At 47.5% G+C, this 22,721-nt stretch overlaps 3 protein-coding genes across 4 annotated transcripts; 1 reads left to right on the top strand and 2 right to left on the bottom strand.

Moving 5' to 3' along the window:
* Nucleotides 1–406: 406 nt before the first annotated feature.
* On the bottom strand, nucleotides 407–4,640 carry LOC120683675 (acyclic sesquiterpene synthase-like). 2 transcript variants are annotated; one of them, XM_039965767.1, is made up of 11 exons: nucleotides 4,296–4,640; nucleotides 3,497–3,556; nucleotides 3,265–3,418; nucleotides 3,055–3,152; nucleotides 2,493–2,707; nucleotides 2,247–2,359; nucleotides 2,051–2,146; nucleotides 1,742–1,957; nucleotides 1,511–1,652; nucleotides 1,177–1,422; nucleotides 407–1,105 (listed from the first exon to the last, which is right to left on the bottom strand). In XM_039965767.1, the coding sequence occupies exons 1-11, from the start codon at nucleotides 4,453–4,455 to the stop codon at nucleotides 752–754; spliced, it is 1,854 nt and encodes a 617-aa protein (XP_039821701.1). In that variant the 5' UTR covers nucleotides 4,456–4,640; the 3' UTR covers nucleotides 407–751. The 2 variants fall into 2 exon arrangements, with proteins under 2 accessions (XP_039821701.1, XP_039821700.1); XM_039965766.1 differs by lacking the exon at nucleotides 4,296–4,640 and adding an exon at nucleotides 4,017–4,272.
* A 7,767-nt stretch (nucleotides 4,641–12,407) lies between these two features.
* LOC120683551 (multiple RNA-binding domain-containing protein 1-like) lies at nucleotides 12,408–19,049 on the top strand. Its single transcript, XM_039965637.1, has 14 exons — nucleotides 12,408–12,752; nucleotides 13,097–13,211; nucleotides 13,357–14,183; nucleotides 14,302–14,433; nucleotides 15,345–15,431; nucleotides 15,520–15,643; nucleotides 16,352–16,675; nucleotides 16,855–16,919; nucleotides 17,203–17,374; nucleotides 17,606–17,710; nucleotides 17,792–17,893; nucleotides 17,974–18,147; nucleotides 18,366–18,497; nucleotides 18,581–19,049. The coding sequence occupies exons 1-14, from the start codon at nucleotides 12,640–12,642 to the stop codon at nucleotides 18,743–18,745; spliced, it is 2,637 nt and encodes an 878-aa protein (XP_039821571.1). The 5' UTR covers nucleotides 12,408–12,639; the 3' UTR covers nucleotides 18,746–19,049.
* On the bottom strand, nucleotides 18,933–22,495 carry LOC120683552 (vacuolar-sorting receptor 7-like). The gene is made up of 12 exons (XM_039965638.1): nucleotides 21,371–22,495; nucleotides 21,201–21,289; nucleotides 21,043–21,112; nucleotides 20,847–20,930; nucleotides 20,682–20,758; nucleotides 20,515–20,596; nucleotides 20,321–20,403; nucleotides 20,162–20,225; nucleotides 19,959–20,087; nucleotides 19,747–19,850; nucleotides 19,475–19,593; nucleotides 18,933–19,344 (listed from the first exon to the last, which is right to left on the bottom strand). Exons 1-11 carry the CDS (start codon nucleotides 22,389–22,391, stop codon nucleotides 19,486–19,488), a joined length of 1,911 nt encoding a protein of 636 aa, XP_039821572.1. The 5' UTR covers nucleotides 22,392–22,495; the 3' UTR covers nucleotides 18,933–19,344; nucleotides 19,475–19,485.
* Nucleotides 22,496–22,721: the final 226 nt, after the last annotated feature.

Raw genomic sequence — 22,721 nt, 5'->3', positions numbered from 1 at the left:
TTTATTGGCGAGTTGGACCGTAATTGGAGTACCATGCGTGAGGCATGGTAGCTTAAAAATAGTTCTAAATGGAGAGTTGAGAGGGGGATAAGCTAACTTAAATAGCCAACTCTAGGAAGCATTGCAACCTTGAGCTAACCTTTTTACATGAAGCGGGGATAAAAACGTAGTCTGGTGCATACAAGTCAGATATGTGGCATAGTGTGCATGGCACATGGGCCTGTGTATGGTTATGGTATGGCACATGCGTGGAGCAAACTTTCTGTCTGAAGTTCTAAACCATGTGAGGTTTAACTAGTTAGGGCCTCAAATATGACTAGCAATCTTATTCTGGAATGGTCACGGTAATTGCTAAAATATGATTCAAACTTCTATGAATAAAAGAAAATGGCATTAAGCATTGGCCTTCAGAACTACACAGTATGGCTATCTCCTTTGCATCAAAATAAGTACATAGACTGTAAGCAGTGAGTATAACTTCCATCCCCTGTTTATCAAAATGAGATAGCACAGCAGAAGTTCTGCTGCAAACATTGACCTTTCTTTCAGTTCGTCTCCGCGAGTTTCTAAAACTCCCCAAATTTCCTATGACACCATGGCATTCCATCAAGTTACAGCGTCTGGTATCTGCTTCTAGCTACTGTGCCTTAAAAAGAAACCAGCCACATGACCGATCAACCAAACAATTCAAGTGCCTTAAAAAGAAGCCGGCCACATGACCGATCAACCAAACAATTCAAGAAGCATCAGATCATGCATGTTGGTTTGATCCCTCCCACAAGATAGGCAGCGACACATTACTACTTCCCTTGAGCAGTAGCGGCAGGTTGACCACAGCGTCCACTTCTCTAGCCTTCTCATCCGGCGAGCTGAACGCGTCGCCCCGAGAGTAGAAGAAGTAGCACACCTTGCACATCTTCCAGAACAGCTCCTTGCAGGGCCTAGGGACGACGCCTTCCTTCCTGAGAACCAGTCCTAGGAGGTCTCTCCTGCAGGTGTCGATGGGCTTTTGTATCTCCCTTCTGGCCTCCGCTATGGACAAGGAGCCGCCGCTCTGATGGATGAGAAGAGAAACGCTGTTCACCTTGCCCTCTCTATATTCCCTCTGCATTAGTACACCAGTCAACAATTTGTGTCGTACTTCTACAGAAGTTTCAAATTTGGAATGCAACATACCTCATAAGTTTGAACATCGTTCAGAAGACGGCCGCATGTGCTCATTAGCCTGAACAACTCGTTGTATTCTAGGTCTTTAACAGCAGATTCTGGGATCTTTGGCCCAACAAAATACAATGCTGGGAGCACAATGGGGCCTAGTGCAAATGTCAAAGCTGCATTTGTTATGTATTCTTCTGTTGTTGGGATATATTTGTTAATCCGCCACTCTACCTCGGTCATCATAGACTTCAGCAGATCCAGCCACTACAAAGGCCATTGAACTTGTCAGTACAAAAACTCAGAAAATAAATAAGTAAGAAGATTGACAAACGAAATTGCACTTGGGACTTACTATTTCTACTAGGTGTTTGGTAACATCACGGTCTTGTAGCAAAGAAGCCTTTTCTCCAAGACGGGTTACTAAAATGTAAATTGCAGAAAAAACGATCTCTACATGTTCGGAGTAAAACTCAATTTTGTGGTGCTCGTCCCACCTGTAAAACCATAAAAAAAGAGAGGTAGAGAATTAGATCAAGAAACCATCACATGCTAACTCATTGGATGTAAAAGATGAAGATCATACATCTCAGCCAATGTGACTAAGTTTTCCAATTCTTCTTTTGATCCTCCAACATCAAAAAAGTCATCGACAATGGTTGTGAGGACACCGTTTTTGGCCCAAAGAATGCGAGCGTCTGACAGTTCAGGAGTGAATATGGTGCCAGCAGCAGAGAGGTAGAAGTACTCCAACTTCTGCCTTGCGAATGGTAACTGGTCGAGCCTGCTCTCTTTCACCCAGCTGCGATGACAAATTTTGCACCCCAAATAAGTTGAACTATTGTTTGGTGTTTTGCACAGCACCATAATAGAGCTGGACAAACAAATTTATTACCTTTTGAGATGACGAAGTTCTTCCTGGTAAGTAACCTGGGAGGCACTGAAATCTCGGATACCCAATGCTAGAATATCATCGTTAGTAGAACATAACCTGTTTCAATGAATATACCATAGCGGCGCTATTAAGTATACATTAATTAAAATGGTTTTATAAAATAAAACTGTACCTTTTGGAACGATAAGTAACTTACATGGATGATGTTTTTAGCATCTTTTCTCCTGTGATATTGAAGTTTTCGATGTTCCACCTGTGGTCAAGACGATCCAATGTGGTGTAGAAAGGAAATTCCAGAGCATGTTCCACCTGAAAATACACAATATCTATTCTTAAAGAAAGAAAATACACAATACCTCATTAAAATCTGCTGAATCGCCAACTCCCAAACGTGGTAACAATAGTGTAGTACAGTATATATATTGATCATTAAATTGTTTACCTCTCTAAAAAGTGGTGTTCCCTGCAGTCCACCAGATCTTAGCTGTTCCTTTAGCAAGCAGCCTGACCATGAGCCTATGAAGTCCAAGATAGACTCATCTTCTGAGATACTGACTTTTGAAGCCTTGTGCAACTCTAATAGGGATCTTGTATCATTCAAATATCCTTCAAGTGAAGGATGGAACCCGAGTGCTTCAGCAACATGATGCAACTCATCTGCACAACATTTTCATGTGGGTCAGCGTGTTGAAACCTGCAAGTAGCTAGGGAAAATAAAAAAATGAAAAGTATCTCCATGGAAAAAATATTATATTGTTTATTTTTTAGTATTCGCGGATAAATTTTGACAACTATTTTTCTATTATAATATTGTTATACAATTAGCACCTAATAATTATATATATGAGTTTTGTGTTTCCAAACTAAATGTTCTGAAAGGTATATTGGCAGTTAAATTTCCAAATGTTTGAACAAATCTTGATAGAAAAGGTGTCAATTATTCGTGCATGACCAAAGGTAGTATATATGTAGCCGAGGTAGTAATTTCCAGCAAATAAATATACCAGCAGAAACATCGTATCCGTTCATACGAAGAATACGAAATGCCATAGCACAAGTTCCCGCATCCAGTATGATGTCTTCATCTCCCTGTAACCAGCAGCTGTACGTACAATGGTTAGCGTCAAGCCGTCAAATTCAAGTACAGGACGAGTTGCTAGCTGAAGAGGATCATCAGATCATTGACGGTTAATGCTTACTAAATATATTGGTACCTGTATGTCATGTCCAAGATACGTTTGATCTCACCATCGAAATGCCGGGAAATTCCCATGTTCTGAAGCACGTCGACTTGCTCGAGCTGTTTCCTCATCGCAGTATCTGACGATGTGCCCTTGTTATGTTGTCTGCTTATGCCATGGCTACTAACTGAAGCAAGAGCTGAGTTTCAATAGTCTTTTTGCTTAATCAGATTAAGTTGGACGCAAAGATAGCTTAAATTCTTACATTTTTTGGCAGGACTGTTTGAATGTTCTTCTACCTCAAACGTCTTGTGAGCCTGGGTCACTTGAAGAAAAGAAGAGACGAGATCGAGATGGGTGTCAGTCTCGTTTTCTTTCCGTAAATAACAAAAGAAAAGAAAACATTAAAAAATGAACTGCTAGAGATTTCAACTAGCATGTACATTACTGACGTTGGAAAAATATATATAAAAAGAGAGATGAAGGATACGACATATTCACACCACGTTACGTCTAGATACTATGTATCTAGAATTACTAGAATGACGTACACTTTGAAATGGAAGGCACACGACTTTCTGGATGAAACAAATTAAACAACAGGGGAAACAATGGAGGAGAATCCTACTGCTAGCAAAAAGTCGGTTTACACTTTTGAAGTATCGCAAAAATCTGATTTTTAACTTTTAACTACAAAATCAGATAATAAAAATCATCTAACTGTTGAAACCGGACAATTTTGACCTTATGGTTTCGAGGGTGTAACGCACGGCAGGATTGTATACCTCTGGTGACCACAGCAAGGTGAACGGCTATGGACAACCCCGGGCCGTAAGGCGACGAGCTGAATCGTTGGGCCCGGAACGGCCGGCGAGCTTGCCGGCGTTGGCCATTACCGATCAATTCTGGATATCTAGGCTGGTGTTCAATTACAGGACGAGTTGCTAGCTGGTGTTGTTTTCGTTTGCACTCCATCGCCTCTTAGTCAGTGTAACGTGCTAGGTGCATGCCTACGGTCGTCCTAGGAGTAGTTTAACAAGAAAGGAAAAAAAATATAATAATACCTCCGTTCACCCCCGGACGGGACGCTCTGGTTCGTCTCGTCGTCGGCATCGTCGTCGTCCGGCGCGGTAACGAGCCCAAGCGCTGCCCGCCGCCGGAGCCGAGGCAGGCCTTCAGCGGGTGGGAACCTGCAGCAGCCAGCAGCTTCACGGCCCTGGCCATCGTTTCCACGCACCTACTGCCAAGTAGCTAGGCAACCGACCGGAGGCGATGCCGGAGACGGGCCGGGAAAAGCTGGGGGAGGTGGTCGTCGTCGAGGGCTCGATCGAGCCTTCTCACGTGTGGCCTACGTGCACGGGCCGGCGGTAGCCCGTAGGTAGGTATAGCAAGCAGTGTTGGCATGGTGTGCCCCGGCCAGCCGCCGCTGGGGCAAGGAAAGCAAGTGGCCGTGAGCCGCTCGATCGTACAACGCCACATGTGTCGAGTACCTAGCGCCACATGTGTCCTGCCATCATCATTTCCATCGCTCTTGGAGATTATGGACGGAAAGTTCTCCACAAAATCTACGTATGATCATCTTTCTTCGGATGATGAGGGCAACAACTTTAAATATATCTAGAAAGCTAAAATACTTACAAAATTAAAAATTTTCATGTGGCTCTTGGAGAATGGTGCTGTCCTAACTAAGGATAATATGATTAAAAGAAAAATGGTCAGTTGATCCTACTTGCTATTTCTGCAACTCTCCTGAGGCCCTATTTAGTTACCAAAATTTTTCCTGCACTACAGTAACTTCGAACGTTTGATTACTAATTAGGAGTATTAAATAAAGATAACTTACAAAACCCATTTCATAACCCCAGATTAGACAATATCGTGCGCAAGACGAATCTAATGAATCTAATTATGCAATGATTAGACAATATCGTGCTACAGTAAACAACCTCTAATGATGGACTAATTAGACTTAATAGATTCGTCTCGCGATTTCCTGTCCATCCGTGTAATTAGTTTTATAATTAGTCTATGTTTAATACTCGTAATTAGTGTTTAAAAAGGTGTCAAAAACTTTTGGTAACTAAACGCGTCCTGAGTCAATCGATCACCTCTTCTTTCAATGTCGTATGGCCAAAACTGTCTGGGCAATAGTCGGGTGCTGCTTTGGGGCTACCAACACTCCTAGAAACTCCGAGCAATTTAAGCTCTGGATAAAAATCTGGCTGGCTAGGGGAGATCTTATCTAAACATTTATTATGGCAGCCATCTGTTGGGCTACTTGGAAGTGCAGAAACAAAACGTGCTTTGACAACAAAAAACTGAAAACCCCAGCTGAGATTGTAATACATGCTTGTGCTCTTATCTCTTTTTGGGCAGATTTATACGATGCTGAACTACAAAGCAAGATTATGGACAGCGTCAAGCTAGTACTATCCTGTGCATACAAGGTGCTGATGCAGCAAGCACGCCCAGCTCCACCCCTGCTTTATGCTCCACCTGAAGCGACTGGTGATGAAGAGGAGGAGAACTAAAAGACACTGAATGTTGGCGTCCAATGGTGGTTACGTTGATCTGCGATGCTTCTTTTAGCTCTTTGCCGTAATCACTTAGATTCTGTTGGCTCTGTAATAATAGCTTTGTTCTCTTGGAGGCTCTCTTGGGAATCCCAAGATGGGTACTGTGTCCGGCGTTGCGTATGCCACTGCTTGAAAGTCAGGTGGTGGTATTTCCTTTCCTATCTGCTCCTGTTATCCCTTTTTGCTACTCCTCTTTCCACCTAAAACTCTTGTAAGCTTTACGGTACTTTCGTTCTTAATGGAAATGGGGCCTGCCTCGATTCGAAAAAAAATCATTTCCATCATTTGATTCCGTGCTCGAATTGGCGCCCCGAGACAGGCCGACGGCGATGCGGCCCGGCGCCCTCGTCGACGCGCGACGCCTCACCATGAACTATAAGATCTATAAGATGAAATTTGTGTAATTTTAGATTTAATCAAAGTCAAATTTGTGTAATTTTAATTATAAATAATAAATAATTTATAAAGATCTATAAGATGAAAATAATTTTACTAGTGTTGTTATGAAAGCAATTATCATAATATATAAATTTTTATATTTAAAACAACTCATTCATAAGAATATTAATGATTAAAGTTGAACAAATTTGTCTTTGATCAAATCTGTAAATTCTTATATTTTGAAACAAAGATAGAATATAGTATCACGTGTTACATGTGCCTATAACTCAGCGCGCGCTGGCTCCGCCACACACGGTCGTTGTTCACGAACGGACCCCGCAAGGCGCGTGGCCCCGACGACTCGCACTTGCCCCGTGAGGCCGTGACCAACCAAAATTTGAAATACCGGCACACGACATGACTACGACCTGCCTAAGCTTTTGTACGTGTTCAATGTCTCCATATGGAAGGACCAGCTGAATAAGCATGTGTTTGGTTCGGGGTTGAAGTGGATTGGATTGGGTCGAACCTGTGTTTTGGAGTGTTTGGTTGTGGATTGAGTTCAACCCAAAGGAGTATATTCCCCTCCGATGTGGGTCAGAGTGGTAAGCCCAACACTACTACATAAATGGTTTGTAGGAGCGTGTAAAAAAATATTTTTAAGGGCGGATGTCTCACCCGTCTTGTTTTCCGCAGCTAAAAATAGCTATTTGTAGGGGAGGGTCACCCCCTCACCCGTCCTTACAAACCCATTTTCAAGGGCGGGTAACGTCACTGCCCGTCCCTAGAAATGGATTTGCAGGGACAGGTGAGGGAATGACCCGCCCCTGAAAATCGATTAAAAAACAAAAAAAAAGCAGGCCGACGCTGGATCTAGCACAGGTCCCCTGGATCCACGGGCCCACACCCACGCCGCCAGATCCATAGACCCGGGCCGTGCCGCCAGAGCAACCGCCGTATCCGCGCCGAGCGCCCCCCAGCTCCTTCGAGGCCGCCGCGCGAGCGCCCCCGCCGAGCTCCTCCTGGGCCGCCGTGCCGAGCGCCCCGTCGGGGTCCTCCGCGGCCGCCTCGACGAGCGCTGCCGCCGGCTCCTCCGCGGCCGCCGCGCCAAGCACCCCCACGGAGCTCCTCCATGGCCGCCCTACGGCCACCAGGTCGACCTCGTGGGGGAGAGGAGAGATGGGGAGAAGATAGAAGAGATGGGTGCTGGGCGGTGGAGACGAGAGATAAGAGCATGGGGGGGTCTGCGGTGGAGGGGAGAGATGGGGGATGGTCTGCTGCAGATAAGAAGAGAAAGAGAGGACCTATCTAGCGACTCGGCTTTTCAATTTTTATAGGGGCGGGTGAGGCTGTCACCCGCCTCTGAATTTTTTTAGGCGTCCATTTCTAGGGGCGGGTGAGGGCCTCACCCGCCTCTAAATATAATTTTTATAGGGGCAGGTGGTACCATCATCCGCCTCTAAAAATCACTTATTTTTAGGGGCGGCTGATGGCATAATCCTTCCATACAAATATATTTTTAGAGGGGGTCATATTGCTACAGTAACCGGACAGGGGCGAGTGAGTTTTTGATCCGCTTTTGAAAAAAATTTAAGGTGCTGCTATAAATCGTTTTTATAGCAGTGCAAATTGAGCGGACCACCCCAACCCATTTTGATGTCGTTGCGCTCCGTCTCGCGGGAGCGAGAGCAGGAACGACCGACGCAGGCGGCAGCGGGTCGCGCAGGGGCAAGGCCGCGTGGTGGTGAGCAGCGCAGAGGGCCGCTCCAGCTTGAAGCCGAGCCCCGACGAGTAGGTCTGCTCCAACGTGTTGTCGAGCGCCGGCGCACGGAGTGAGGAGCAGTCGGGGGGCGGCATAGCTGAGCTCGTAGGGAATCGTGAGATCAGCCATAGGGAATTCGGGTGGAGTAGCGATTCAGGCTAAGGTCGGCTCGTGGCGGCGCGGGGAGCTCAGGCGGCGTAGGTATGGCGGGGCAATAGGGAGCTCGAGCTACGCCTGCTAATGGGGTTGAACCCGCCCCAAATCCGCCCCTACCCATATTTCAAGAGCCATAACTACCACCCGCCCCGACCCACCCCGTCGACCCAATGCACCAACCCGCCCCAATCTGAAGTCACGACAGAAGATGATATGCGACTTACGCGCCGATCTACTACCATAGCGCCCCAACCCGTCCCAACCCGTCTGTGTCGTCAACCCAACCCAACCCGCCCCAACTCGTCCCAACCCGTCTGTGTCGTCAACTCAACCCGCCCCAACTCGTCCCAACCCGTCTGTGTCGTCAACCCAACCCGCCCCAACCCATTTCATAGTGTCACCCGTTTCCACCCATCCAATAGTATCCGTATTAAAACCCACCCAAAAAACCCGTCAAGCCCTGCCCCATTAGCATGAGTAGCTCGAGCAGTGTGGGCATTGAAAGCGGAGGAGCAGGGAGTAGAGGCGTGACGAAGAAGATGAGGGACACCAGAAAAAAAAAGAGTGACAGGTAGGTCCCGTGAATGACGGTAACTAAAATCTAACCAAACAAAAAAAATTAAAAAATTAGGTTGAATCCATCCCTCTAACCAAACAATGTATAGGTTGAACTCAACCCATAAAAAACAGGAATATACCTAACTCATCTACAAACCAAACACATGCTAGTGAATATCGTCGTCGTCCGATGGGCAGGTGATACCATGCATTATTATTCTATAGTTGATACTAGGTACTCAATTGCTCATACCGGAAACTCATACTTTGTCGCGTGTCCAAAGTTTTGCCGTGCGCTTTCTATCGAGCACACGGCAAAAAGGCGATTTGCCGTGCGTTGCAAATAAAGCACACGACAACGCGCAGATACACGACAAAAGGGTTATTTTGCCATGTGCCCTGCAGCGGCACACGACAAACTCTTCTCTTCGTCGTGTGCCTTGAGCTAGGCACACGGTAAACCCTCTTCACGTGCGCAGCGCGTGCATCGGCCTAACAGCCGAACGATGGCCAACGACGGCAAAGTGGCACAAATTCGCCGTATGCCTAACGGAAGACACACGGCAAAGCCGTTACCGGCGCCGTCTGCCGCGCGCCGTCACTGTCCCGCGCTGTCTCTCGCTTTTTTTTTGCCGTGCGCCATAAAAAACATGTGTGCTCGACAAAAAACACACGGCAAAAGCCGTTTTTGCCGTCACACCTCTTCGCCGTGGGAGTTTCGCCATTGGTCGCGCACAGCAAAATTTTTGCCGTGCGCTTTTATGGCTTTGCCGTGTGCTCCAGGCACACGGCAAATAGACCGTCTCCGGTAGTGGCTCATGCTCTGTGTTCTCTAAACTACAGCTGTTGTGCTATGCCGTCACCACGCGACTCTTCGCCCAACTCTGGACTGGACTGGGACTTGATTCCGTTGCCCAGTTCTGCCAATGCCATGTCGATCAAGATGAGAATGGGCCGGGTCGACCCATTGGGTCGCTTGCCCGACCCATGATAGCGAGGCCAGTGGGCAGCCGGGTCGGCCTCAAATGAGAAACGGTCCATTTAGAGCCGGTACCTGTTGACCCGATGGGTAAATAGGGTCGATCGTGGCGTGACACTTCCCCCCACGACCCCATTCACGAGTGCGTGTGCCGCTAGGCTCCTCCCCGTTGCCGTATCATTACCTTGGGTCCAAGATTATCACTGAGCTAAGGATAAACCCGGACTATGGCAAGCTAAATTCTTAAATTCTAATCAGTGTCCTAGATGATCAGGTCCTAGATGATCACTGTCAACACGTATCACTGTCTGAACGTACCAGCAAAAATTGAAGAGCACCTACAAGTTTCAGTGGCTAGCAGCGCATGTATGCATTTGGCGTACCATTTGTTACATGATATGTATACTAGCAGCGCATGTATACATTTCATCTAGCAGCTGGCATTGCTGGTACATTCTTAAATTCTAATCAGAATACTATGCATGTTGACAGTCTTGCATTCACACATGATGGTTACTCGATTGAAAATGAAGGATGCATTTTCTTCCGCGCGACTGCAAGCTACCTGATCTGTGGTTTCTTAACATGAGAAAAAAAATGGGTTCCATTGTTAATCCATTTTTTTGGCATGTCGCCTTTGTGAATAATCAATAATCTAGGATCAAAGATGAAATCAATTGTCCAAACGAATGAACGATACTGCTGAAATGATTGCATATGCATAAGTTTGATTGGGCCGAACCGTGATGCTCATTGGGCCATCAAGGCCATAGGCAAAACGTTGATTTGGGTCGACCTATGACCTTAGAAGTTGACCTTGAGGCCATACAGGCCAGGTCCGGGCCGACCAGGGGCGGATACAGGAGGGTGGCTAGGGGGGCTCAAACCCCCCCTAAGCTCCCCTAATTACACGTAAAACACTGTAGCAAGACCTCCAAATCACCATTAAATCTTCACACAAATCAACATCTCTATTGTTTCAGCCCCCCTTGCCTCCAATCCTGCATCCGCCACTGGGGCCGACCCATTCTCATCCTGACATGTCCATGTATCTCTCGTCGTCGACGACGACCATGCTGGCGCGGGCGGCCGGGCGCCAAGCTCGATCGATCCAGTGCAACGTTTTGCTCGTATTGCGATGTGAAAGGGGAATCTGGTTCTCAGACTATCAGCACCGGGGAACTGTAAAGTTCCCTGGAGTAGGCGGTGGGGTGAAAAATCGCTGCAGCGGTGTCCTGCAAAGCTTACGCTATGCTTGCAGATGCCCGGACGCATGCCAAATCAAGCGGGGAGAGCGGACGCCTGCTACGCGCCTCTGTGGCGTAGGGCCCACGCGTCCGCGCGCGTCCCAACCGCTCAGCGCGGGGCCGCTAGGGAAGAGCAGGAGGAGGGACGCGCGACAGAGAGAGGCGCGGCGTGCGGACCGCCGCGAGGAAGGAGGGCGGTGAGCACCCTGCGCCAGAGAGGATGAACAAAGGTGAGCACCCGGACGGAGAGAGAGAGATAGAGAGGTGGCCGGAGGAGGGCGGCGGAACTCGATGCTGCCGGCCGCCACGCCTCACCACCCCGCTCCGCGCGTGCCGCCGCCGGCCGGCCCCGCCTCGCTGCTCCCCGCGCGCCGCCGCCGTCCTGCTTCGCCTCGCTGCTCCGCGCGCGCCGTGCGCCGTTGTCGCCGGCTCCGCCCGCGTGTGGTGGATCCGCGAGGAGGTGCCGGCGTGCGGTTGCCGGCGCGGGGGCGAGTTCAACAAGGCGAGCTGGCCGCCCCACCACTGCACGCGGCCCCGCCCGTGCGCCCGCCACCGGTGCCACGCGCCGCCCGCGCGCGCCAGCCGCCGCCGAACGCATGCACCGCCCGCTGCCGCGCGCCTCCCGCACTTCGGTGCCCTGCACGCGCCGCCCCTGCTTTCGTGCGGACGACCCTGCACGCAGCGGCGATCGCCTGGACGGGGCGGCGCGGGGCCGCCGCCGCGCGTGAGCGAGCTCGAGCTCCGCCGCGGCGGCTGGTCTGGGAGAGAGAGGGAGAAGGGGAGAGGCGGCGCGGCCGGGGAGGGGAGAGGCGCCGCGGGCGTGGAGGGGAAAGGCGGCGCGGGCGGAGGAGAGAGCATGGCGGAGAGGAAGAGGGGGGAGCCCGCCGGCCGCGATGGAGGAGGGGTGCCGGCCACGCGTCGGATCCGAGCCCGCCGGTCGCGAGGAAGGAGGAGGGAGGAGGGGAGCCGCGGGCGGCGAGCTCCCTGAGAGCAGAGGCGGCGGAGATAGCAGAGTGTGGGAGGAGAAGAGAGAGTATGGAAGGGAAGGTGCGGGAGTAAAAAAATGTAACACGTGGGGTCCGTAGTTGGTAGGGTCTGTAGTTGGTAGTTTGTTTGGAGGAAGATATAGATGACGGATGGATGCGGAGAAATTGGAAGCAGAGAAGAGAATCTTGATGACTAGGAAAAAATATTTCTTTTAAAGGAAAGATATAGAGTACATGTGCGAGTGCAGATAGCCTCGTTACCGTGACACAGAGGCACTGAACGTACTCCGTAGAGATTTTTTTCCCTCCGAAAAAAATTCTTAACCATTTTTGAGACGTCCGGTCCAGGGACCTCGCAGGCCGCTAAAGCTAAAACCCCTCACAGGCCCAATACAACGAGAGCCCAGATATCCCACGGTCCACATAGCCCAAGCCTCTCTTTCTTTTTCCGCGGGCGTCCACGGTCCACATAGCCCAAGCCCAAATGAGCACACCCGCCGCCTACAACACGGAAGCACCTTGCTGCGGGCCCGCGGACCAGTGACTAGAGAACTAGGCGCCGCCGCGCTCGCTCTGCTCTGCCCCTGTCCGCCGCCGCGGCGCCGCCACAACTGGTTTGCGCCTCAGCTTCGCCGACCTATTGCCGGCGACGGGACGCTGCAAGCCAGCCAGCTCTCCTTCCTCGACCGGAGCTGAGAGGCGTGCAGTGGAGACCCGCCTACCTCGTCGTTTACTGGCGGTGTGGTGAGCAACCCCAGCGCGCATGTCGTCGCGGCTGTGCGTGAAGAACCTGCCCAAGGGCGCTGACGAGAGGCGCCTGCGGGAGGTGTTCTCGCGGAAGGGCGAGGTCACCGACGCCAAAGTCATCCGAACAAAGTAAGCAAGCCGAGTGACAATTTTTGTTGTGTGCTCATTTATTCCACCCGCCCTCCATGGTTCGATTGGCTGAGCCACTTCTTACAGAAGGAGATTGAAGTATTATCGTTTTTGTGTAAAAAGATCCCAATTTTAACACTTGCTTTGCTTGAAATGCTCAGCACTGAGGTAGCTAGTTTCAGTATACTGCATCTAGCGTCGGTTCTTATGTTTTCGGCCTTGACTTCACTATTAAGAAGCTAAACCTGAGTTGCACCATATCCATGTGATGGATGCTTCATGGAGTAATGATAATGCTAATCCAAATATTCTGCATGAAACTGAACGCCTTTTCTTTTGGACAGGGATGGTAAGAGTAGGCAATTTGCTTTCATTGGTTTCAGGACCAATGAAGAGGCAGAGGAGGCCCTCAAGTATTTCAACAATACATACATTGACACTTGCAAGATCACCTGTGAGGTACTTTACTTTTTCATTTTTTTTTCTCTCTCTCTCCCCTTGTTACGGCGTTATGTGTTTGGGGAATTATACTTATACATCTGATATTGAACGGGACAATAGTGAGGTCAAATACATACCTTACAGCTATCATGATGTTTGGCAGGTCGCTCGTAAGATAGGTGACCCTGATGCTCCTCGCCCTTGGAGCCGCCATTCTTTAAAGAAGCCTGAATATGATAGTAAAAACAAACCTATGGCAGGACCTGTAGATGCACTGCCAAAAAGTACCAAGGTCCAAGGAACATCTGCTGATGTTAGAGGTTCTAAAGGCAGTGTAGCTAATGATCCCAAGTTCCAAGAGTTCCTTGAAGTTATGCAGCCCCGTTCTAAAGCAAAGATGTGGGCAAATGATACAACTGGTACTCTTGACACTTCGGTAAAAGATAGTGTGGTAGCCACAAAAGAATCTAAGAGACCTCAAAAGAATGTTCCAGTTTCTGAGAATGATGCATCTTCTGAAGATTCTTCTGATGAGGAAATAAAAAATGATTCGTCTTCTGAAGATGCTACAGAAGAGCTACAAACAGAGAGTAAACAAGACAATGATATGACAGATGCAGATTTCTTTAAGAGTAAAATCAAGAAAAACTGGTCAGATTCTGAATCTGGCGACAACTCAAACAGCACCACTGATGATGAAAACTTATCTGATGAATCACAAGATGCAGATAACCAGTTTGTGGATCTGAAGGGCGATCTGGACAAGAAAATCAATGTGGATAAGGACACGCGTATGCAGCATACTGACTTGCAAGAGGTGGACAACCATGACAACAAAGAGAGTGAAGATCTTGATGGCAGGCAAAAAGAAACTAACATTCATGAAGATAAAGACAATGAAGATGAAGATGCTTCGTCAATTACTGATGAAAAGAAGTTGGCCCTAGAGACTGGCCGTCTATTTTTCTGCAATCTTCCATATGCAACCACGTATGTAGTTGTTGCCTGGTTATGTTACCTTGGACCAGCATTTTGTGCATTATATGCTTATATTCATGATACAGCAGCATGTTTTTGTTTAAAAGGATATTATTGCTCATTTTCACAGTGAAGATGATTTGGTAGAGCTGTGCAGCCAGTATGGTGATGTTGAACAGGCTCATATTGTTGTTGATAAAAACACTAAGTTCTCAACTGGCAGAGGCTATGTGCTTTTTAACCTTCCAGACTCAGCAGTGAGGTAAAAATTTAATATCTCCAATTTAAAATAATGAACTTATTCTGACTTGTGACTGTTTATCTTGCATGCAATGATTTGATTGCCTTCTTTTGGATATTCTTATTACGATTCGCATTAGTTGTCCCATTTTTTTTTTAAAAAATATCATCCTACATGTCGTTAGTACTTGCTTCTAAATAATTCTTAGGAAAATATTAGATTAGACAGCAAAAACTGAACGATGTCGCACATTTTTCTCTCATTAGTTGCATATCAATTTCGATAGTGAATGTTGTAATCAGAAGATGAGAGACACTGGCAACCAGACCAAACTAACACATCTTTGTGAGGATGGGTACACAATTTAAGTGCAGGACATATTCTTTTAAGATAGACATGTCCTTTTTCCTGCACTGACTGTTACTCCCTCCATCCCAAAATTACCAGTCGTTCTAGAAATTTTAGGACAAATTAACAAGAAGGTAAAATGACCATATTTACCCCTATTTATTACCTATATTTGATAGTAGTTGATTCTTACATGCACATGCACAAGGGTAAATTGACTTGGGCTTTGTTTAGATCCCAAAACGCAAAATGCAAAAATTTTGTAAATCGCTTGCATGGTGTACTAAATGTAGTCAAAAAATAAATCGCATTACACAAACATGCTCTGATGATGGATTAATTAGGCTCATTAGATTCGTCTCGTAGTTTACAGACGAGATCTGTAATTAGTTTTGTGATTAATCTACATTTAATACTTCAAATATTGAAGATTCCCTTACAAAAACGCAAAAATGCAAAATGCAAAGTGATCTAAACACACCCTTGTTTTCTGGGACAAATTTTGAATCCTAGAATAACTTGTTTTTTTAGGACGGAGGGCGTACACGCTATACCTGTCTAATCTTTATCTTTATTTTTGACAGGGCACTTGATGAACTAGATAACTCAAGTTTTCAGGGCCGTCTATTACGTGTTAAGGCTGCTAAACCACTAAACAATAAGAAGTTAGAGTAAGAAAATAAGATTCCAATTGTGTTGTTTCTTTTGTTAGATTAGTGGCGCCCATAGTTTTTACTCACTTGCTATTGAATTGTTAAGGTCTACTCATGCAACTGTTGAGGTGAAAATGAATCTCAAGCAGCAAAAGTTGGAACAAAAGAAAGCTTCTGAGATCAGTGGGGATACGAGAGCATGGAACAGCTTTTACATGCGTCAGGATACTGTATGGTTCTATCCCAGCTTTGTTATTACTTTGCTGTTTTTTGGCTGTCTCAACTCAGTGCTAAAGATCGTGTGCTTCCTCTGATCCCAAATATAACATCGACTAGGTCTTCCATATGACACTGTGAATAATAATATGTATAATGTGTATTGTTTCACATAGAAAAATATGTTTTATGAAAATATTTTTTATTATGTCAACCTTATGTTATCAATCTCCATGAGTTTTTGGCTAGTGATTGTCAATGCTAAAAAAAAGTTACTTAGGTTGTGTTTATTCCTCCCCCAATTTTTTTTAAAGAGAATCTTACCATTTAGGAGTATTAAATAAAATCTGTTTATAAAACTTTTTGCACGGATGGGTTGTAAATCGCGAGACGAATCTAATGAGGTATATTAATCTATGATTAGTGGATGGTTGCTATGGCACCACTGTTGCAAATCATGGATTAAGTAGGCTCATTAGATTCGTCTCGCGATTTACAACTCATCTGTGTAAAAAATTTTGTAAACAGATTTTATTTAATACTCCTAAATAGCAAGATTTCCTTTGATGTGACGGGGCGTAAAATTTTTAGAGGGATCTAAACACACCCTTAGGACAAAAAGGATTTATATTTTAGATCGGGTGTAGTAGGTAGATATTGAATAACATGATATTTTTGGCAAAGTATGTGTAACTGATTGGACTCATTGCTTACCTGCTTAGGTTGTTGAAAACATTGCAAGGAAGAATGGTATCAGTAAGAGTGAATTACTTGATAGAGAAGCGGATGATCTTGCTGTTCGCATTGCTCTTGGTGAGACACATGTGATTGCAGAGACCAAGAAATATCTATCTAGGTCTGGAGTTAATGTTGCTGCATTGGAAGAACTTGCTTCCAAAAGAAACGAGAAGTCAAAAAGAAGCAACCATGTGATACTAGTTAAGAACTTGCCGTTTAGCACTTCTGAGGAAGAACTTGCAGCAATGTTTCTGAGACATGGCAGTTTGGATAAAATCGTTCTACCTCCAACCAGAGTATTTGCCTTGGTATGTTAGTACATTCTCACGTTATCCAGCTGTTTGTTATATATCACAACACATTATGTTTTTACCATTAATGCATTTGTTAACTTGCGTCAATTTTCAAATGCCACCATGCTGAGTGCCTTTGTGCACACAATATTGCTCATTGAGTTCATTTATTTATTTAATCTTTGGCGCAACAGGTAGTCTTTGTTGAAGCAACAGAGGCCCGACACGCATTCAAGAAGTTACTATATACAAGATACAAGTAAGGGCTCCAGTAACTTCAATTCAGTAATTTTAGTGGATGTGTTCCAGCTTACAAACTTTTGCATTTGTAAGCTTGATTCTTTTTTTCCTCTATGAAGATGCACCAGCTCTAATTCTTTTAGCATTTGGTTTATCTAGAGTGAATGTAGCATTTCCTTCGTTGATTACTTAATTAATCTTAGGATAAATCGATGTTATTAATTGATTATTCTTATGCTTATGTCATGTGATTAATTTTGTAAGCACTTGTATGTTCTGTATCTTAGACTTTTGTGATGCAGGGATACTCCTCTATATTTGGAGTGGGCACCTGAGAACATTTTATCTCCTACCTCAGCGCCGATAGATGAAGATGAAAAAAATGTGGTTGGTGAGCGTATTGTTACTAAAGCAATTGTAGATCAAACTGTGGAAGGAGTAAGCACTGAAGAGATTGATCCTGACAGGGTGGAGGTTTGAAGCTTTCTTTTAACTTCTTTGCCTGAGGATAAAGTTTTGCTGTATGCTTGAGCCTCTTTATCTTTAACCGTGTGGTGTTGGAGTTTGCTATAGCAAAAAGTTTTGTTCCTAAGCCTGTGCCTGTTTTTGCATATGAGTTGCTGCATGACATGGTTACTTAAAAAACTATTTATTTGCTAATGGTTGCACCTGGACGTGCTCAAAAGATACCACCATTTGTTGCAGTCACGGTCTGTGTTTGTCAAGAACTTAAACTTCAAGACAACAGATGAATCATTGAGCCAGCATTTCAGTACAAAGCTAAAGAGCGGCAGTCTAAAAAGTGTGAAGGTATGGATGTGTGCTTATTATAGACAACATATGCAACCTTGCAGCTTACTGTTTAACCTTTCCTTTTTTATCTGTCTTTAGGTGAAGAAGCATGTTAAGAATGGCAAGAATGTTTCCATGGGATTTGGATTCGTTGAATTTGACTCGGTTGAAACTGCTACCAGTGTGTGCAAGGATCTGCAGGTAGCCCCCCTCCTCCTCTACTTGTTTTGCTTCATTATATTATAGATGTGCAGCATGCTAAATGTCCCATGTGTTCATAGGGAACGGTTCTGGATGGACATGCTTTGATCTTGCAACTGTGTCATGGGAAGAAAGATGGTCAAGCCACAAAGAAGAATGAAAAGGATAAAAGTTCAACGAAACTGCTTGTGCGTAATGTAGCATTTGAAGCAACTGAAAAGGACCTCAGGCAGTTATTTAGTCCGTTTGGCCAGGTCAGCTTCTCTCTCTTTTGTCTTTGTTTAGCCGAAATGCGCAAGACCAATGTCAGTTTCGTGGAAATGAGATTAATTTTTGTTGAACATTAGTCATGTTGATTGTTTCAGTTATCTTTTTATCAACAGATAAAAATAGTAGTTGCAAATTTGTAAGCAATTTTAACTTCAATTTATTTTATCGAAGCCTTCTGATTTAGAATTCATAAAATTTACAGATCAAAAGCCTCAGGTTGCCGATGAAGTTTGGAAGTCACAGAGGTTTTGCATTTGTCGAATACGTCACAAAGCAAGAGGCACAGAATGCTCTGCAAGCCCTTGCAAGCACTCATCTCTATGGTCGACACCTGGTAATTGATCAAGATGTCTCCTTAAAGCTCACTACTAATTTTGTTATGTGAACTTTTAAATCAAACTTCTGTCCTCATTTCAGGTGATTGAGCGGGCAAAGGAAGGAGAGACTCTTGAAGAACTGCGAGCAAGGACTGCCGCACAGTTCGTGGATGAACACAGCGGTTTCCAGAGGATGTCCAAAAAGAGGAAACAAAACAGTCTTGTGGATGAGGGCTCGGTTAAATTTTCAATGATAGTAGAGTAACGTTTTTTTTAGCAAATATGCAGAAAATTTTGACCACCTTGTGCCATAGTATTAATTTGTTAGTGAAAATCCCTTGTCTTCGTGCTTAGGTTGCTCAAAGTTATGTATGTACTCTTGAAAAGATGAGGGAAGAAATTGCCATTATAAGATCCTGCAGACTGAAAATGCTGGAAATTACACTATACGAGACAAATATGAAGAGGGCAACTTCAGTTAAAAGATGCTTGTAAACCAGAAATACAAGGGCAGTCTAAATCAATTTTGAAAGTATATTTTATAAGTCACTCATTCACATGGTGGCATACTAGCTTATCCTATAGATCACCATCATATTTGTACAGCCTGTTGGTCTCCAGTAAACAATTGTACTTGCAGGCAAAATCTCAATTTTTATACATCACCGAACAGATCCATCACATGCTATGCCGCCTTCTCTACACTGAAACAATAGCAGAATGCGTAAGATCTGTGTAAATCCCTGTCATTTACATAGTGGCGTGCTTACTGGTGCAGTCACTCGCATCTTCAAATCTCAAAACTTCGGTTGGGGACTTGGGTGCCTTGGCGCATTGCTGATATCGACTTCTGCAACTGCAACTCTGCAAGTGTGGAAACAAGATCAGAAACCAACTGTCGGAGGTGGACGAAACCTGCAAGGACTTGTTGGCAAGAGGTCGCTCTTATGCGTTCTCTTTCTGTGAGATGGCAGTGTGAAGCTGAAGATGTTACCACATGCCTAGCTACGCTTGCTGGGTCTCCTGCGTCCTCAGCGGCTGGCTCTCGTTGTGCTGGCTGTCCAGGGGCATGTACTGCGCCATGATCGCCATGATCTCCGAGTCCATGTACCGCTGCAGCACACGACAGACACAGAGTGCATCCATGGTCACGGACTCACGGTCAGGAACCAGAGATTGTTCAGAGCATACACCGCGAACAAAGAAACGTTTGTTTCCGCCTGATTCGATTGCCTAAAAGGCTAAAAGAGATCGCTGAATTCATACCCTGAGCCTGTACTTGTAGAACACGTATCCGGCGACGCCGGCGCCGGCGAGGCACGACACGACCAGGGCGGTGACGAGCCACCCGAACGCCGACATGTTCTTGGCTGCACGTTCGACAGCAGAAGAGATGGATCTTGAGCAGCAACGCCACGAGGAGCAGACGAGAACGAAGCAGCGGCAAGAACAGAAAGGTAGCTAGCTGAGGGGCTCACCAATACAAGCGTCTTCACTCTTGATGTACATCAGGCCGCCGCCGCACTTGCAGTCGAATCCGCCCCAATTGTTCTTGCACGAGCAGTGCGGGCAGGAGCATGCCAGCTTCTCGCTGCACTCATCGATGTCTGGAACAGCAGGGAGGGATCAGCACGGAAGGCTCAGGCTCACCAATGGAGGAAGCTAAGGTAAAGCGAAATACCTTGGCAATGGAAGCCGTCGCCCTTGAACCCTGGCGGGCACTTGCATCCGCTCAAATCTGAACCCTGCACACGCCACCAACGTCAGTGACCAATGCTTCACATCTTGGCCTGAAGATCAAACCCGAAGCAGTATATGAAAGCAATCTTCATCGGATTACCGAGCAGGCAGAGAAAGTCTTGCCATGCCTCGTCTCCGTCCAGCACCCACCGTTGCCCATGGCGCACCGGCCCGGTCCTACCGCTGGTGATGCAAATGGAGGACAGGTCGGAAAAATCCATTCACATTCAGTGTCAGATTGAGACGGTTGTGTGACGAACGAAGGAGATCGTTGGCACTGATCAATGGTAGTACCTTTGCATTCGGTGTACCCATCTCCTTGGTACTGAACGCCACCCACTACAGGGCACTGGCAAATCCTCCCTCTGTAGGTGTCCTGCTCCCAGCACTCGATCGGTCAGTAGGCAGTATGAAGTGTTCTGCAATCTGCTTGAAAGAACTTGTTCGAGATGGGCGGGTACCTTGCAGGCCGTGATGTTGGTCTCCTCGTCGCGCCAGCATCCGCCGTTGTTGTCGAGGCACTCGTCGGTCTCCATGTCTGAAGAAAATTGCAGAGGTGGATTCCCTCATTAGCATTGAACTGAAGCGATTGATCAGGCAGGGTTTCATCCATGGAGGCTGCGAACCAGGTGTCAGGCAGACGTGAGGCTCGGTGGTCTCCTTGAACCCGGCACAAATCGCTCTAAGGACCGCAGTGCTCTCCAATTTGCCTGGAATGCCAAATTGTTCAGAGAAAGGGAACACCGTTTCTTGAAACACAAAATACAGTTGACAGCAGAGCAGAGTGTGATCTTGTGATGAGATTGGAAGACTCGTAGATACCTCGATACTGCACATTGTTGATCACCAGCGTCGGCAAGATCGTCACGTCCCCTCGAGTTCCATGCCCGACCTGACAAGAATCCAAGTCTAAGCAAGCTGGATTGTGCAGAAGTTGTGAGGAAATCGCTTCCATGGAATCAGCATGTCGGACAGACAACCTGAACAATCTGCTCCGTCTTGAGCACGTCGTTCTCGGCGTCGGCCTCGGGATCCCCCATGCACTTGTCGATCCTGTCCATCGGCAACCCTGCAGCGCCGAACCAGATCAGCATGCGCGAGGGGAGCACACTCCATTCCGGAGGAAAAAAAATGAGCACATGGCGGGCACCGAGCGATCGGACGACGTCCTCGGCGCAGCGGCGGGTGTACTTGTTCTCCTTCATGGAGCAGCGGAGGTGGTAGTCGGCGACGTAGTCCCACCAGACCCATGGCCGGCTGGTCGCGTTGGCGACGCGGTGGACGCAGAGCTGGCGCAGGTTCTCCACCACCACGTCCTTGCCGTCGTAGCCGGCGGCGAGGTCCCCCTCCGGATCCGGCGCGCAGTAGCGGCCGCGGTTGATGCACTGGGCCTTGCACTGCGGCGTGTCCAGGAACGCGTCGGGGCAGAACCAGGTGATGTAGTGCGGGGTGAAGAGCGCGTAGCCGCCCTTCTCCAGCAGCTGCGCGTGGCCCCGGAACGCGCGCACGAACGCCGCCTGCTCGTCGCACCGCGGCCCGCACTCGTCGTTGCTGTTGGTCCAGAACTCGTACTCCACGCGCTCGTCGGGGTGCGGCATCGACTCGCGCCAGTCGAGGCGCACCACCACCTCCTCGCCGCCGCCGGACGCGGCGCGGCGGAGGGCGTCGCCGAACCGCTTGGTGACCAGCGCCGAGGGGACGGTGATGTTGGCGAGGAACGCCATGTCGGGGGTCTCGTCCTCGGGGCTGTCCATCGTCAGCAGCGGCTCGTCGGCGGTGTCGGCCACCAGCACGGCCGCCGCGCCGGCCAGCTGCGCGTTCCACGTCTTGAGCGCGAAGTAGCAGCCCCCGCGGTCCACGAGGAGGACCACGGGGCGGCCCGACGGCGACCTGAACTTGTTGTCGCCGAAGGGCTCACAGCCCGTGGCAAGCTTCGGCTTCCCCGACGGGTACAGCACCACGCCGGTCAGCGTGCCTCCGTACTCCGGGACGCCGTAGTTGGCGATCGCGGCCTCGTGGTGGCCGCGCAGAGAGCGCGGGGACAGCACCTTGACGCTGTTCTTCTCGACGATGAACCGCGCCGACGCCAGGCTCGCCATCATGGACACGGCGAGCCATGCGCACGCCGCGGCGTCGAGCCTAAGCTCGTGGCCGCGGACGTGGAGCGCCATTGCCGTGGCTCTTGGACCCTCGCCGTGCGTGTTGGTTTGGCAAATTTTGTAGTACCTCAGAGGCGGAGACTTGGTGGAGACATGATGGAAGGTAGAGAGGAAGAGAGGGCGGAGACCAACGTTGTATTTTCACTTCAAGAAATAGGAAATTCTTTGGCAGTTTGCGCATGAAGTCATAAACTGCAATCTGGACAAGTAAAAGGTTGAAATGTTCCACGCTGTCGCTGTATGGTGCCTTGCGTTGACCTCTAAAGTTTGTAAGTCTTTAGATTTTTTTTTGCACATGCAAAAAGAAAAATGTTTCTTCTCGTAGCACAAGAAAATGGGGGC

The sequence above is a fragment of the Panicum virgatum genome, chromosome 7N (genome assembly GCF_016808335.1).
Source record: "Panicum virgatum strain AP13 chromosome 7N, P.virgatum_v5, whole genome shotgun sequence".
Lineage (NCBI taxonomy): Eukaryota > Viridiplantae > Streptophyta > Magnoliopsida > Poales > Poaceae > Panicum > Panicum virgatum.
This window is presented reverse-complemented; position numbering and strand designations above follow the sequence as displayed.

What these genes read in the sequence shown, in the direction of transcription:
- LOC120683675 (XM_039965766.1), bottom strand. Translation starts at nt 4,206, where the DNA reads ATGGAGTGCAAACGAAAACAACACCAGCTAGCAACTCGTCCTGTAATT. An exon ending in CGGATACGATGTTTCTGCTG is followed by an intron (nt 2,708 to 3,054) that starts GTATATTTATTT and finishes AATGTTGTGCAG; the next exon opens with ATGAGTTGCATCATGTTGCT. An exon ending in TTAGTCACATTGGCTGAGAT is followed by an intron (nt 1,653 to 1,741) that starts GTATGATCTTCA and finishes ATGGTTTTACAG; the next exon opens with GTGGGACGAGCACCACAAAA.
- LOC120683551 (XM_039965637.1), top strand. Translation starts at nt 12,640, where the DNA reads ATGTCGTCGCGGCTGTGCGTGAAGAACCTGCCCAAGGGCGCTGACGAG. An exon ending in GCCAAAGTCATCCGAACAAA is followed by an intron (nt 12,753 to 13,096) that starts GTAAGCAAGCCG and finishes TCTTTTGGACAG; the next exon opens with GGATGGTAAGAGTAGGCAAT. An exon ending in ATCTCTATGGTCGACACCTG is followed by an intron (nt 18,498 to 18,580) that starts GTAATTGATCAA and finishes TCCTCATTTCAG; the next exon opens with GTGATTGAGCGGGCAAAGGA.
- LOC120683552 (XM_039965638.1), bottom strand. Translation starts at nt 22,391, where the DNA reads ATGGCGCTCCACGTCCGCGGCCACGAGCTTAGGCTCGACGCCGCGGCG. An exon ending in TCACGTCTGCCTGACACCTG is followed by an intron (nt 20,759 to 20,846) that starts GTTCGCAGCCTC and finishes AATTTTCTTCAG; the next exon opens with ACATGGAGACCGACGAGTGC. An exon ending in AGACTTTCTCTGCCTGCTCG is followed by an intron (nt 20,226 to 20,320) that starts GTAATCCGATGA and finishes TGGCGTGTGCAG; the next exon opens with GGTTCAGATTTGAGCGGATG.